We start from the raw sequence: 17,235 nt of genomic DNA, 5'->3' as shown, positions 1-17,235 counted from the left end.
TAACGCATTAATTTAAAGGCCGTTTAGTAGTATATCTGCCTGCAAACGTCCATTTCAGTATTGATTCGTGTTTAAGATTTTGCAACATCTTAAATGAAATGAAAAATTTGGGCAATAACGGATCAATCGTGATAATATGCGTATTGATATTATTAATATATTATATTAAAATATATGCAAATCTCGTTTATTTTTACAATAAATGATCTCAATCTTAATGTTTTATTTATGTACCATGTTCAATATCGATGATGATATATATTATTCAAACACTTTACATGGTTTATAAGATGCCCATTTCTTTTCGATATTTTAAGGATTTTCGACAGATAATTCACACAAGAACACCATGCGTAAAGTTTTGGATACAAGATTACATATAGAAAACAATTAATAACAAAAAAAGAATATAATTGTATAACTGGCAATGTTACTTGGCCATTGTAAACAACACATTACATTTTTCGACAGTTCAGCGTGTTAGATGCCCCCGGAGTGGCTTCTGTCACGTGATCCGTTATGGCTACAGCGGATCCATTAATGCATGAATTCTGCGGCGAAAATAGGTATCACAAATACATTTTGCCTGCGTTTAAAAATAAGACTATGCGCTGAATCAGTAAGCAAAGGTTATATGTAATCAAACTGGTGTAAAAGAACTCTCAAAACGTTTATTGCTTTTCACCAGAACAACTTAATTACGATACTGATCCGGTAATGGTAACTTGACTGTAATAGTGAAGAAACGTGAAGCATCGAATTTGACCCGAAACTTTGCGCCACAATTGCAACTAAGTGGCATCTGTAAGTGTTCTAGAACAAATCAGAGTGTTGTAGAAATCTGTTCCAGTTTGTCGTCCTTGAAGTGAGTCGCGTTCTACTTTCGAAGCTCAACACCGAAGAGCATTGAGCTATAATAGATGTCTACACAGATGCGCATGCAATTTAACCGTCGTGTAAGATAACGAGTGTTAATATCTAGAGCGTGTTTCAGTACGGGGTAACTTATACATCCTATATAAAGCGTTTAAGGTTTATTCACCTACTGTAGTATTGGATATGAAACGTTGACTTTTGCTGACAGTTGTTATAAAGGTAATTTTTCTATTTTGAAGCGAAGGTGCAATTTTCGAATTATCTCTTTCAGATGTAATGATATTCATTATTTAGTCTTTATGTAAATAAAGTGTAAATATCGATCATTTCATGTTATGTTATTTAGAATAAGTTTTCAGTAAAACTCTCGTTGTCTTAGTGATCAAATAATTTTGATATAATATCAGCGATTCGTTTTGCACATATGTGAAAAGTAGGTTTCACGTGAGTTAGGAAAAAATGGTGTAAAAATATAAAACTGGGAAAATTCGCGTCGTGAAATCTCCAGAAAGGGAATAATTGGTCTTTTAAATATTTGCGTATTTGCACGAACCCATCTTATTTTTTGTATAATGCGTTTTGCAGGAAAGTTCAGAATCAGTGCTTTATTTATTTACTTACCAGCAGAATATGCGTTTTTTTTAACAAAATTAACGCAAATTTCCTTCCTGTTGAGAATTGTTCGGACGGCATATGGGACATTTGTATTTTTTCTAAATGGGAAAGTGGTTTTACGGGTCATTTATGACGAAGGAAAAAAGTCGCTGAAATCAATAATATTTGTTTTTAGTTGCAAGTTCTGAAAGAGTACTAACACTCAAAGCTGAACTAGACTTTTCACATTTTGTCAAAACGACATTAAAAATAATGTCGTAGAGAGGAAATAATGCATGTGGCATATTTAAACAAACTAACTTACACTCCTAACTGAAAAAATGATTTTAGTATATGTTTACTTATTGATAATCAGTAGTTGGAACTGTAACTATTATAAAGCTTTTAAGTACGGTGGCACTGAGGTGACATCAACGCTCCAAAAAAAATAAAATCAGGAAAACACAAGTTATGTTTTCCCGTCGCCAAACAAAAAAATTATCTCGGGGAAACACAAAATAAGTCTGTTTTCACGTCTTTTTTTTTTGGAGCGGAAAACACAAGTTCTGTTTTTCCGTCTCTTTTTTTTGAGACTTGAAAACACAATCGCTACATAACTTGTGTTTTCCCGACTTTTTTTTTTGAGCGATGATGTCACCTTAGTGCCACCGTATTTAAGCGCTTTATAACGATTATTAAAAAAAAACTCACTTGTATTACCAAGAGAGATGTTAAACTACATAGTGTAATCAATAGTTTTCTTGGTGAAGTGGTAGCGCATCACAGTTTGCTTCTTTACGTCCTTGGTTCGATCCTCATGCCAGGCATATTTTTGTTGAAATTGTGTAATACTTTTTTGTTTTTAGCTATTCAAATAGTACAGTATTTTTAACCCTGTATTCTTGCGGTATTTGTAAATGACCCTGGCTTATGTTAACAAATAAATATGCGCGGGATATGGAGAAGAACAGGTTACTGTCCAGTCGTTTTGTAATATATCAGGCGAGGCTAAGAATAATAAAACGGTGAGGCTTGCCGAGCCGTTATGCTATTCGTGCCGAGCCTGATATATTACAAAACAATGGGACAGTAACCTGTTCTTCTGTTAATCATACCACATTTTCCTAAATATCTGCAAAACAATCCATTTTTTATATTTAAAATGTACGGATCCCCGCTGATTTTGCTGATCCGGCTTTTACATGTTGCCATACATGTAGCAACGGCGTTCGAAAAGACGACACGAATAATCGCTTATTTTAAACATCGTATAGAGAAAAAAACGTTGTTTGCACTACGAATGGGCAGAGTACACCCGCTTTATTTATAAACGTCTTGAATTGGAGATCAGGAATGTACTGCAGCGACAAATTTAATCGAAGAACAAACTTCACCGAATAGTTTTAGAGATGTGTATTAAAATTTACATTTTGATGATGGTGTCAATATTGGCATAAGCGTGTTAAATCGTTTGTTTAAATAGTTGAGTTACAGTTATCATTTGTCTTGACTTTCTGTGCAACACTTGCGAATGCAATCACTTTATCGATTTTTAAGATTTATTGTCACATTGATGACGTCATTTAACTTCTGTAGTGCGGGTTGTGGTGATTAAAAAAAAATATTCGTTTTTTTTTTGCGATTTATGACTTTAAACTAGAATCAAATATGTACGTTCTTGGTATCAAATTGTTTGTTTTGTTGAACCTGATTCATGTTGATAGAAATTGTTGACTTTATTGCAAATCCCACGTTACTCCAAACATTGACTGATACAAGAACTTTCTGTTGACCATGATATAAAAAAATATATTAGTCAACGTTATATCAGGCAGATATCAATGCGGTGATATGATAAATACTGTTTACATCAGCAAGAAAACATCCCTTTCTGTAAGTATCAATCTACTCTTGGAAAATAAGTCTTATAATAAAATTTCCCATTCAATTTCTCCACTTTTCGATGTTTATGTGTTCGTCTTCTTGGTTCAGACAGACATAATGATATTGCCAAATGTCTTGTTGCACTCCACATATTTTTGGCAGTCAGGCTTTTTTCAAATTTGTATTTTTAGAATTTAATTGATTAAAAAATAAACAGTGCTTGAAAATAACTGTCATATTTAAGAAGTTTTGTGTCGTTAATTCCATTTATTCAAACTGATATAACATTAATTAAACTAAAAGAAAATCTATCGCATGTTGCTCGTGATGGTATGTCAGATCTTAATCACATTTGGTTTTATATTAGTGCTAGTTAACCTGTTTTCTGCGGTAATATGCTTTTTGTTATAGCATAAATGAAAATAAGATGATAAAACTGCATATGTATTGCCAATGAAATTAATTTATCCGATTTATTTTATGCTTTTCGATGGTTTATATAGACATATATGTGAATTCAACTGCTATTTCACTATTTCAAACAGTGAAAAATAACAGTGAAAATAATCGATAATGTTAATTGTTCTACCGGAACTGTTTTTATAAATATTTGGTTTCCCCATTGTGACCCCCAATGTTACCAGGGCGATAACTCTGCATTCAATGTTTATAAAAACATACGGATAAGCTTCCCTCGAACATACACGTAATAACATTTCGGGGTGCCCATGGGGAATAATATTCTCCGTAATGACAAACATACAAACAACATAAAAATATAATTGGTTGAAATTGATGTAATATCGATTTTATTTCACTCGTGATCATAGAATACCATTTGCTATGATCACTCGTGAATTAAAATCGATATTCCACCAAATCCAACAAATATCCTAATAATGTATGTACACGTTTTGACGCGAATGATGATCCATTATTACCGCAAGAATACAGCATATCAGGCTAAATTTATTATATGTGGTATTTCCTTTAAATGTGAAACTCTGTTTAAAGGTCAATGTCATAGACAAACAATCGGAAAACAAAGTCTCTGACGTTATTATCAATCATAATGTATACTTAAAACTGAGTTAACTTTGTATGAATTGTGTTTTTTAAATGTGACCGATTCAATCAATGTTTTTGAATTTGCTATCAAAGAAATATATTTTTATACATAGCATTTGATGAATTTATATCGTTAGATTTTTGCAAGTTAAACGTATTGACAGCTTCGTGAAAACACTCAAAAATGTGTCTTTGATAATCATTTGCGCCATATCTGCCCTGTTTCTAGCTACCTTAAATGTAACACGTGTTTGTACGTAAACAGCCTCGCATGAAAGTATACTCTTAATATACAACAAACGAAGAACATAGCCACAAAAGTGACAAGACATGAACAGTCTAAGCGAGTAGGCAATGAATGCACGAGGATATTTTCCCGCCGTTTTCACAAAACAGCTGAATTTTAGAGAGATTTCAGGAAAAGGAAAACAGTCTGCTTACTTGCACTTTTTCGAAAATATGAAGTATCTGGACCACAAAAATTCTAATAAGCTTGTTCGCAAGTTGAGTTGTCTAACAAATACGGAAGTATGGGTGTAATGGCGAACCGCATGAAACTGGTTCACAAATAAGTGTGTATTGATGTCAGCGAATCACCAGACGACAACAGCGAGAAAATGCAACTGAAGATGACTGATTTTACGCATTCTAAGATGTATTGTCAAACATTGATACGCTGCACAAAAAACATAGCAATAATTTGAGGACCAGTTCCGGAGCAAAGTGCTTTCACTTTTTACAAGCTATTAAATGAATTTATGAAATGTGTTATCACCACGAAACGGGGAAGTGCAAGAGAAAATTGACATGTGCAATAATTCTGTTCCTTGAATATATTAATTTTTCTTCATAAACTGTTACACACTTGTGGCGGAAACTAATTGCACATTTGTAAAGCTATTGAATACAAGTAAAGAAATGTCATGACCATCAAGTACAGATGTACACAAACAAATCCAAGCAGTGATCACGTTCGTGAGCTATGTGCGATTTAAATAAAACATTATTAAATGAGTTATGATTTCCTTTAAATGAGCAAAATGCATGGTTTAATATTTTACAAAAGTAACGTTATTTGTATTTGTGAAAAAGCTATTTTTTAAGTTTGGCATAATTCTATTTAAATGCCATGTACATTATAGTTTCCGACCAAAGTGATGTTTGCCTCTCAATATGGAGCAAGATGCCCAATTTGACATCTGATGTCACTGTTAAATAACTTCAATTATGCATTTCTTCAAAAAAACATGCTTTTGGGGTTCTCTTGTGCTGTGTTATAACGGATGTTTTGAAATAGTCATACATATGACGATTGAAGGCTTCATAACAAACAGTAAAATGCTCATTGATTTTATTGTGTGTGTTTCCTTAGATCAGCTATAAACAATGTCTGGACGTAAAGAGATGCGGGCAATCCGTGTTGCCAACTATGGTGGACCAGAGGTGTTAAAGGTCGATCCCAAAATTCCAGTACCTGTTCCTACTGATACCCAGGTATTATACCTGCAATAACTGGCTGCAAAACCTGATACAAATGTGTTCTATAATACAAGAACCAGCTAATGCCGGAAAAGAACTGTTTTGACTTGAGAGAGAATAAATGTTATGATTTCGTTAGGTGAAACCAATATGTGTAACTATATTTTGTCATATTTAGTAAGTAACTACCTTAATTTATATTACTAGTTTTGTAAGCACAATTCGTTTTTGGACATATATTTTTGTGAAAAAAATGGATTTTGTGACTCTTATATTTCGGATATCCAAATCTTCACCTTTAATTATTTACTCTAAATATAATAAAATAATTATTTTGGACTTCTTGCATTTGATCAGAATGCCCTATTTCTATGGCGAGAAATTATATACTTAAAACAATTACACTTAAAAATTCCTAATTGAAGGCCCATCTCTACTATTTACTAGTTTTAGAATAAAATCGTTACATTTAAATCCCCTTCATATCAAGCTCTTAAAGTTGAACCTTCGTTAGTTTAATATGTAAAAAACGTTCATCCTTAAGTTCAAACTATTTGCAAACAAAACAACAACACAAAGTCCATTTTGTGTCAAAAAGCACGCAATTTTTCCCAATCCAAAGGACCCGGCCCCATTCCCAAAATTGTTTAAAAACACACTGCAAAGTCTACTTTTAGCGTTTTAAGGTACGAATTCTCGTGTATGGTCATTTTAAGAATCAGTTTGACTTGAATCAATTTGCGATAGCTGGTAGAGTACCTAAAATATGATATCTGAAGTTTTGAAATTCATCAGGTATTGGTGGAAGTAAAAGCAGCGGGGGTGAATCCTGTAGACACGTACATTCGTAGCGGTTCTTTTGGAACTACAGGTCCGCTGCCATACACCCCGGGCTCAGATGCGTCTGGAATTGTGTCAAAGGTTGGGGCCAAAGTAACTAAGTTTAAGGTATGTGATATGACATTATGCCTCTTCCTTAAGAGCTCTGTATTATTTTAATTATAGTATGGTATTTAACTATATATATTTTATAGTAATAAACTCTCCTGATGTTTTTAAGTAAATGTTATAATAAATAAACGTGCAGTAAGGTCTTTCTGGTTACGAATTATCAGGAGATTGAAGGCAAGCAAACATTTAGTTCATGTTGTTTAATCAGATGTTTATTTACTAATCCAGGGTGGCAAGATAGTGTTAATGTCAAGAAAACAGTGCGTAGACCAAGGTTGCAACGCCCAGCTCAGGGTTTCAACAAATACACAATACAAATTGCTGTAAAATATTGCAAAAATGTAACAATATTGACTTAAAACTTTCGAACATCTACTAAAATAATTATTCAAATGAAATGCCAGCAATTAAATGGCTTTAGTGAATGTCATGATGACTACGGGCCTATTACAAAATGTTAATGCTATCTCCCTAACCGTCTTTATATCTTCTGTCTGATTTCCACAGCCAGGGGATAAAGTGTATGTTATAAAGAATGTTTCCGGCGGCTATGCGGAATTCACGGTTGCTGAGGAGACTATGGTTGGGAAACTACCGACCCATCTGAGTTTTGCCCAGGGTGCCGGTCTTGGTGTACCATGCTATTCAGCATCTCGGGCATTCATAAAGTAAGAAAATATGTCTATACTTATGAAGTGTGTCTTGGGGAAAACTGTTCCAGAAAGGAAATCAGTTCAGATTTGTATAATAAGTAAAGCATGGCCAAGCACTGGCTTATTAAGTTTTATTTCTATTTACATAGGATTTCCCTTAAACAGACAGAACAATAAACCTGAGAGTGTCTTCTACGAATAGCTGTGCCAGAGGACTACACTTTGCGCAATCTAATTAATATGGTCTCTAGGCCAACGCTTATTGTATACTTTTCAATCAAATATAGGGAAACAACTCTTAATTAAGATTCGAGTGTATGAGATTGACAATTTACGAAAAAGCATTTTAAGATTGGTCTACAAGTTAACGGTTTATTATTAGAGACTATGACTTTTGTTTAATCAAAATTGAAAAGATGAAACTACACACATTAAGGAGAGACCAAGCTATAAAGTGTATAAACAGTCATAATCGAAATCTGAAATTTACGTAAATAAGGCAGATGCTAACTGAAATGTAACAACTGTTACACCGTAAAATATGACTGATAACCATTTAGTTTTTCCTTTATAAATATGCTTTATAAAGTATAAAGATCCTTACACTTAAAAATTTGTTTTCGAAAGTCAAACTCTAAAAGCAAGGACCGTCTTTGTACTATACCATTTCTTCTCCAAATGTAAGGGTTGTCTCAACGTATGCAGTGGACAAATAAATAGCATAACTGTGGTGATACAATAATGATCATTCATACACTGGCTCTATTATATAAATGGTCATGTTATCGGCAAATCGGCTTAGGTTGTTCTTGTCTTGTTTGCTGTATATATAATTATCTATTTTAGATCGGATAATTTAACCCTTGTGGTTTTTCTATGAACACTATGACTTTTATATGTAAAGATTATACTAACAGTTACTCCTTCCCCTATATACTCACATTTGAGTATATTCGACACTTCTTAATGCAATCATCCGTAGTTATCATGGTAATATTTGTTGTTGTTTTTTAGAGCGAAAGGTAAAGTGAAGTCAGGAAACACCGTGCTTGTGCATGGAGCAAGTGGAGCGGTAAGGCAAATCAACACTTTAAGTATGTTTTTCCAAAGTGTCATACTGAATCTCAATTTTTTCGTTATCTTTTATTACATCCTTTTATGATGTTTACGAAGGGTTTTTTTCCATTAAAAGAGATAGAGCTTTACCTCTGTTTATCGCAAAAACATGGTTGTTCAAACACAAAGTTTATTTATTTTAAAATATTTTCTAATAACGTAATACTTAACCATTTTTTAACTAATTGATTTCATAACTGTAGATAAGATAGGGTTGGGACACAGTATTTGTTTTTCACACAGAACACTAATTTAGTTTAGATTATAAATCGAATATAGGTAAGCAGCACAACTAAATTTGACTCTTTAAATTTTAATCTTAACATTATAACTCTTGGGGTGTGGATCCAAGTGAAAGACCTGTAGGTTGTTTTATTCTCACAAGTTTTAACAAGTAAATATTATTGCAATAGAAACATGTGTAGTTATTTTTAAGCAGACACCTTTGGATTTCATTAAGATTTATTTGATCTTAAAACGTTAAGAAATTGTGTGAATATTATTCAAAAAGCACTGGACCTGATGCTCAAACAAGTGACCTGGAAGTTGCGTCTGACAGAACTTGTTCAGTTCTTCTGATGTTGTAGGTGGGTCTAGCATGTGTCCAGATAGGGAAAGCCAAGGGCTTAACAGTCATTGGAACAGCAGGTACCAAAGAAGGGCTAGACTTGGTTCTTAAGCACGGAGCTGCAAAGGCTTTTAACCATAAGGAACAGGGCTACATTGACAAAGTACTGGTAGGTCCGGCAATACCCATATCTCACAATTATTTTTGTCAATTATTTTGTATATGATACACACAATATATACATATATATATATATATATATATATATATATATATATATATATATATATATATATATATATATATATATATATATCACTATTTTGTCTATATTATACTTGAAAAAATAATGCTTGTAATATTGCTTAGTTGTATTGTGCTAAATTTATTCAAAGCATGCGTCTGGGATGAAGTGTTTATTTAGATTTGTAGATAGAGCTTCATATCTTTAAAACCATCTTCCCTTAATCCACTATTATCAAGGCCTTTATATTTGGTATGCGAAATCAAATTGTGTTCAAATATTTCCTCTTGCATCAAAACTCGTCATGCCCAAAAGCATAACATCTTAGTTCAGAGCATGAACGGCTAAAGGTTATTGTTATTACCATGTCGTGTTCGTCGTAAATTGTTGGCTCGTTACCAGTCTAGTGACCACAACTTTGAAACTTTGTCGGAAGTAGTATTTTTAGAATACCGTGGCCGAGTTTGAATCTGGGTCAACAGTCTGTGTTACCAGGTATTTCTTTATTTAAGTGTTATAATTCTATAGAGTCCACGTGTATTACTCAGTTGTGATTAAACTTCGTCATAATACTTATCTTTTTAATTCGTCATAATACTTATCTTTACAATATATATATGCTAAATTTGCTCCTGGGTCAATGTCTAGACTGACTTTAAGTCTTGGTCACAGGCATAAAAAATAGGTCACCCTTTCAGATCATATACAGACCTAGCAACTACTCTATAGAGGCAATGTTTTAGACTCCATCTTTATGAAATTTAGTCAGAATGTTAGCCTTAACGATATCTAGAATGACTTCTAATCTGAATCATTTACGTCCAAAACCTCGGTCACCAGGTCAAAACATAGAAACTTTCTTACCGTTCTAGAGGCAAAATTTATAACATTATCTTGATGAAACATAGTCAAAATTAGAAATACCGACACTATCTAAAATAATCTACCACCCCAAAACCCCAAAAGAAGTAATGACCCAATCTTGATAAAACTTGGTCAGAATGTGTATCATTTAATTGACTGAGCAAGAATCTGGTTCACGTGCGTCCAAAAACTAGATCATCATATGCAATCTTAGAAACCCTTCACTAGATAAAAAAATTATGACTAAAATTTGTATAAACTTTTAAATAATGATAACCGTGAGATTTTCTAAGCTGCATTTAAATCCCATGCGTGCAAAGACTATGTCAGCAAGCCAAAATTTACAATATTAAAACTTGTAACCATTCTAGAGGCCACATTTATGACTCAATATTGATGAAACTTGATCAAACTGTGTATCTTAACAATAAATGTTCCTAGTCCGAATATGGGTCACATGGGTTCGAAAACAAGGTAGTCGGGTCAAATCATAGGAAAACCTGTAACCACTATATATAAAAAACAATTAGGACCAAATCTTGATGAAACTTGGTCCGGATGTTTATTCTGATATTTTTTAGGTTGTGTAAAAAAACTAGTTCACGAGGTCAAATATAAGATAAACAGTATTGCAACTCTAGAGGCTACATTATTGACTCATTTTTTAGGAAACTTGATTTAAATGTTTATCTTTACTACACCTAGGCAATTTATGATTCAGGTCACTAAACTATAGAAACTAGGTCACCATATAAAATAAAAGAACATTTTTGCCACTCGAGGGGCAACATTTATGACTAAAATTTGAAGAAACATGGTCAGAATGTTTATCGCGACAATATCGAGGCCACGATTGAGTCTGGGTCTGTACGTCTAAAATCTCACCAGGTAAAAACAAATGTTACCATTCTAATTCAGTCTTGTTGAAGCTTGGTTATATTGTTTATATTTACAATATAATGGCTATGTTTGCATTTGAGTCATGTTTGGTAACAATAGTCTTCAACATTGGTGTCCGTGAACTCAGATTAGCGTTTAAGGATCATCATAACCCAGTTGTTTCAATTGTATCATCAGCAAAATACTCCCTCATGCTATGCCGTCATTCTCTTTGATCGTGATAAATTTATTACATGCAATGCATCAATACTGATTTAATTTTGATGCATTTTTTAATTACATTATTGACTACAAAAAGCATAATATAGTTTTTGACCGTTTTCAGGAAGCCACAAATGGAACGGGACCAGATATCATCATAGAGATGTTGGCCAACGTGAATCTTGCTACAGACTTGAAGATAATCAACAAGGGAGGCATCATCGTGGTAGGTAGAATGTAGGAATATTGAGCACCGGCGTGTCTTTAATGAATGGCCTATTTCCTATACAATACAGATCAAGACATACTACACAATAATTAAAATAAAATAGTGATTTAAGCTGGGGTCACCTTTGATAGTGCATGTTTATGAAACGTTATGGTATTGAAAGTTTTGCGGTTAGGAACAAAATATTGAGTCAGTGTTAAAGGATAGCTTGGTGCCTTTTAACCACGAATCAGGAATCACAACTCGGTGTCTTGGAACCAGGAAACAGTCCCTGGTATATATGAACAAAGAACATCTCAGATGCAAGGCAAAAATAATATCCACATCTTGTAACTTTGCACCAGTACACTCATAAGTGACTGATCTGTTTGAACATATTTAATATTCTCCGTGTATTTAACTGTTATATTTTATAATGGTATTTGAATGTGTGCATGCATTTCAGTAATACCTAAGTATGTCTATTTAAAAGGCAATTTAATGTAATACAATTATAGTAAACCGTTAAATACAAAGTTTACGAATATGGTGTCGACAAACTATTGTTTATGTCGGAATCAGATGTAAGCCAAGAAGGACAATACGACATCTTTTGTTACAATTCATAACAATATTTGATACAACTTTGTTTGGCTTAGCTTGAATCAACTGTTCTTTTTTGAATGCATTGATATTTTATTTTATTTCATGGAATGACTATTGTGTATTGCATACATCAAAACCGTGTGATTTAGTTGAATACATCGACTTCAGTATTAGGGTATGCATTGATTGCGTCTTATAGAATTCTTCTTCTGCATGTTTATGCTATTTGTTTTTTGTTGCTTACTAGGTCGTTGGAAGCAGGGTAATGCAGAGATCGCCCCAGGTTTACTCCTGTTTAAAGAGTCCATAGTAACTGGGTTTGCACTGTGGAATGCCCCACCAGTAAGTGTATAGTACAACTGTTACGACATCATGAAATATAATGTTCTTATATACGGTTATTTAACGGTTTTGTTGATCAATACGATAATGTATTTATACTAGTACTAGTTGACATACCATATTGGACGATGCCAGTAGTCCAATGTAAGAATGCCAGCTGTTTGCAAGTACTTGTATAATAACTGTTTTGTATTCATCGCTTTTGCAGAACCTTTTTATTAATTACTTACTATATTTCAACTTACCAGAGATACACGTGCTCATGGTGAGCTATTGAGATCGCCATTTGTCCGTCGTTCTTCGTCAGTCTGTGAACTGATTTTAAAATACTTATACTGAACTTTCTCGATGTTCAATGGGTTTTTTCGGAACACGCATGTTATAGGTTATGTTGTCATTCCTATTATGTTCGAGGAACAAGATCAAAGCAATTCATGAAAGTGTAGAGAATTGGGTTTATGGTGGTCTCTTCGACCCTGCGTTCTTTTTTTCATAACACAGAATTAAAATATTCTCTTCCAAGACACGGAAAATCACTTCTATTATATGCGATTGAAATTATTTCTTAATCCCATTCTTCCGCTGATTCAGGTAGTGAAGTACTCAGTTATTGGAATAATGTGAGCTCTTAGTACTACTATACTAGCTTTCCCAGGGGAAACGTTAAAGTAAGTTTAATCACTACGGTGTTATAAATGAAGCACATTTGAAAATAGCAAACATTCATAACAAACTTCATTGTGATAACCATGAAAAGCATAACACTAAGTTAATATTTTCAATGCTAGTATAACTTACGTAACGATTGATACAATTAATGCCCACACATTTAATACTTACTGGTGTACCGAACCTTATTTTTTAAGGTCACTTTTTAATTGCACATGGCGAGATTTTGTGACCGCATTTAGTCCGTCATGCATCATCAGACATCAGTATAGAGTTCGTCCACTTTTCATTCAAATTAATCTGGTCCGTTTTTAACGGAACTTCGTAGGAATGATATTCAGGTCACCCTCTTCCATATATTTAACATAGTTCCGGAATCATGCATATGTAGTTTAACACAGCTGAAAATAGAGTTAAAAAAGAGAAAGTGTTCTCTTTAACATACTGGGACAGGGGTTCAATATTTGGCGTGTAGCATCATACATTGGTCCTCTACTAAGTTTGTTCATATCACGCTCTGGAGATATATGTAGTAAATACGAAATATGTTTGTTTGTAATCTTAGGTGGTCAGGGGTTTCGTATTTGGTGTGTAACATTTATATTGGTCCTCTACTACGTTTTTTCAAATCAGGCCTCATATGAATGAATATATAGTTATATAATAAATAACTTATAAAATCTTAATATTTGAAAGTGCAATGGTCAGTGGTATAATACTTGGTGTTTAACGTCGTATAACGGTCCCTTAATTACTTTCTTACAAAGAATGCCACTAACAGTAAAACTTGCCGCTACAATAGGTCACATAATATTAATATACTTTAAGTTTTCTTTTCTTTTTCTCAAAACAATTCCTGATGGTCAGGGTTTTCTATTTGTTGTATAGTATTCGTAGATAAAACAAGATCGTTTAACTTATACCGGTTGGTTTCATAATGATTACGACCCATTAAAAAGGTGAACAATTTAGAGCCACCGTGGCCCTCTTGTTTATATTGCCACCAAAATCAAACCTGAACTATTATCATTTTGACCAAAATCTTTCCGTCACAATATTTGCAGGAGGAATGGATAGAAATGCATCAAGTGATATCAGAAGGACTTACTAAACGCTGGCTCGTACCCAACGTCCAAAAGGAGTATAAGCTGGAAGAGGCCTCGTTAGCACATGAAGAAATTATCAACAATCCTGGAACAACGGGCAATAGGATTCTCATTATTTAACTTCAAGTACTCATGTTCAAAACTTTCAATTAAATTATGCTTGTTCTTTCAAACAAGTGTTTTGTTACGTTTTGTAATTGTAACAATTTGTATGTGTTTATTAATGTTGTGTGCTCGGTAGTGTGTTTATAAATATGAGACATTGGATCTAAATTAACATTATTGTTGTAAAAATCGACATGAACTATTTGTTCCACATACGTATTTTTTGCTGTAAAGGTTCCTTATACTTATACAACAATTATAAGTGGTTCGCTAAGAGGTCAAATTTCACAGTCAAAAGTCAATAAGATATCATTTCATAATGCAAAATATTAGATCTCGTATTTTCATATTTTAACAAACAAATATATATTAACCTTCTTACTATTTGATTAGAGCATTATAAAACGTTGTTTTAAATTTAAATGTATATAAGTATGTGTATTTTGTGTGTGTTTGAAGGGTTCGTTGTGCATATTTCCATTGTTAATGTTTTCGAGTTGGTGATATAAAGCCATTGTTATTATGATCTGATACATTTTGTATTATTATCAATATGGTAGTGCTTTAAGTTTTTTAATAAGCAGACGATATAAACAAGTAGTTGTGTTGTTTTTTTAAACATGTAGGATGTTTTTCTCGCGCAATGTAGCATAGGTTTCATGCCATGTGAGTGTTTTAGCAAACCCTTGCTCTTCGTAACTTCGAACTAGTTATATACGTGAGAGGTCCAGCGTTGTTTGTACATAGGGAATAGATGTGGCTTTCCATAGAGGTGGAAGTCCGGATTATAATGTTTATTTCCATTGAATTCGGATAATAATGTTAATTTTAATTTTATTCGAACAGATCTTTAACCCCAAGTATATCTTAACACAATGCAATACGATACGGTGACAATATCACAATCTTGCCCCCAAACAAGAATTTTTAATTAAAAAATTTCTCAAACAATGCTACAAGATCACAAACTCGTGTTCGCTTTATTTATGTGCAATTTTATATAACCATTTCAATCGGTTTAATTTTATGATAGCGTTATTTCATTTATACTGGGTTAGCTTTATGGCATGATTGCTATAGAAAATAGTTGTTCATAAACAACAAATAACAAAGTTTATTTTTAGTATAAATTAATATTATCATGTTTATACTACGTAATATGCGAACACCAGAAGACGGCAATGTTGCCATACCGTGTGGTATGTTTCGTCATTCTAGGCTAGCACGCAACGTACGATTGTTTGCTCTTAATTACCTTTGCGGTAAAACCTAAAAGGAATTTTTCACGTTGTGTCAAGTCTATGATAGCAATCATTTAAATGTTATACAATCATACCGCATCTATAAGCAAAAACACATTGTTTTATAATCATTGTTGAATATATGTATCACACTCTTTTAAAAGAAAACACACCCACACTCATGTTAATAATTAAGATACAAGTTAGGTGTACAAACTTTCACAAAAAATCTAATGATACGAAAAATATTAAAGTCTAAATAGTCTGTCAGTACGAGTCCAAGTCACTTGTTATGGTCTGTGTATTCAATATTTGTCAGCAATAACAAGAGTCAATATGTACTGGAGGTTTGGCATTACATATACATACTTTGTCTAAGAAATCAGAATCACAGCAGCAAATACTCCAGCCGCACGCAAGGAATGTAATGCATACCTTTCACATGAGATATTGTATTCATGTATAGAGACTACATTTAATGAAGACATGCATAGTTTCAACATCGAAGTCCGCACAACATGGCATGCGGCCTCGGATATGCTTTGTCCGATTGATGCGTGCGTTGTAACGTCCTTATCATCAACCACGTCTGTATATAGAAACACAGTCCGGTAATGAGATTTCGCGACCGCGCAAATTTGTCGCGCGTTAGATTGCTTTTGAAATCGACGCGTTTTTCTGCGTGAAACTCATTGAATGCAAGCTTATATCAGCTCAATAGCCAATGCAGCATCATACTTTTTTAACCTGTATTTACTTAGTAGAGTGATTTTTGTCGGTGATTGCATTGAAAGAGATCTTAACCATGTGTTGAAAACTATCAAGAAACTAATAAAATATTCCACATATCAAGTATTTTCGTTGGTTTATGCTTTATTTCTAAATTGATAATTATTTTTATATATTGAACAAGTTTTTACGAATTATTTCATTTTTGGATTTATATCTGATAACTTTACAACATGTATTTCAAATTGTAATTGCGTAACGTAATGTTGATAAAATTACGTTTCGATTCCAAAAGTGTGTGAGTTCGATTGCTTTTGACACGAGACATGACTCGAGGCAGTCTTTGATTAAAGTATTAAGCCCATATATGGAACCTAAGTATTTAGGTATTTTGCACTTGCCTTACGGCTTCAATCTATGGTACATTACCTGCTAGAGCGGGAAAGGATGAACGTCCTACAAGCAAGACACCGACGGATAGCCTATTAAATGTTGGCCTTCAGACTACGAGACAGAACACCGATTTCTTTAGGGTTTGTGGTAGCTGCGGAAAAAACGCGCAATAACGAGAGGGGGGCTGGATATCCACTGAGCAAAGATGAGATGTCCCCCAATTATAAGGATGGTAAAACGCATAGGGTAACCTCATGAGAAGGCGAATGGGCGAGGCCAGGCTACACCACACCGTGTCCAAAACCTCCATGTTCCGTCCGAGGATGAAGTCGACAGCGCAAGTTCAGGGAATGTCACAAAAGAAGGCTCGGAGGAGAGCAGTGCGATGGAACCGGGGGGCACTCAGCACAGAGCAACAGCAAACGACAACCTAACAGA

At 33.7% G+C, this 17,235-nt stretch overlaps 1 protein-coding gene across 1 annotated transcript; it reads left to right on the top strand.

The window, feature by feature from the left end:
- Nucleotides 1–927: 927 nt before the first annotated feature.
- LOC127875145 (zeta-crystallin-like) lies at nucleotides 928–16,523 on the top strand. Its single transcript, XM_052419983.1, has 9 exons — nucleotides 928–1,095; nucleotides 5,795–5,916; nucleotides 6,697–6,849; nucleotides 7,360–7,520; nucleotides 8,520–8,577; nucleotides 9,209–9,358; nucleotides 11,523–11,624; nucleotides 12,460–12,554; nucleotides 14,288–16,523. Exons 2-8 carry the CDS (start codon nucleotides 5,809–5,811, stop codon nucleotides 12,520–12,522), a joined length of 795 nt encoding a protein of 264 aa, XP_052275943.1. The 5' UTR covers nucleotides 928–1,095; nucleotides 5,795–5,808; the 3' UTR covers nucleotides 12,523–12,554; nucleotides 14,288–16,523.
- Nucleotides 16,524–17,235: the final 712 nt, after the last annotated feature.

Source organism: Dreissena polymorpha, chromosome 3 (genome assembly GCF_020536995.1).
Source record: "Dreissena polymorpha isolate Duluth1 chromosome 3, UMN_Dpol_1.0, whole genome shotgun sequence".
NCBI classification, from domain to species: Eukaryota; Metazoa; Mollusca; class Bivalvia; order Myida; family Dreissenidae; genus Dreissena; species Dreissena polymorpha.
Note: the sequence above shows the minus strand (reverse complement) of the source record. Positions and strands in the feature narration are given on the sequence as shown.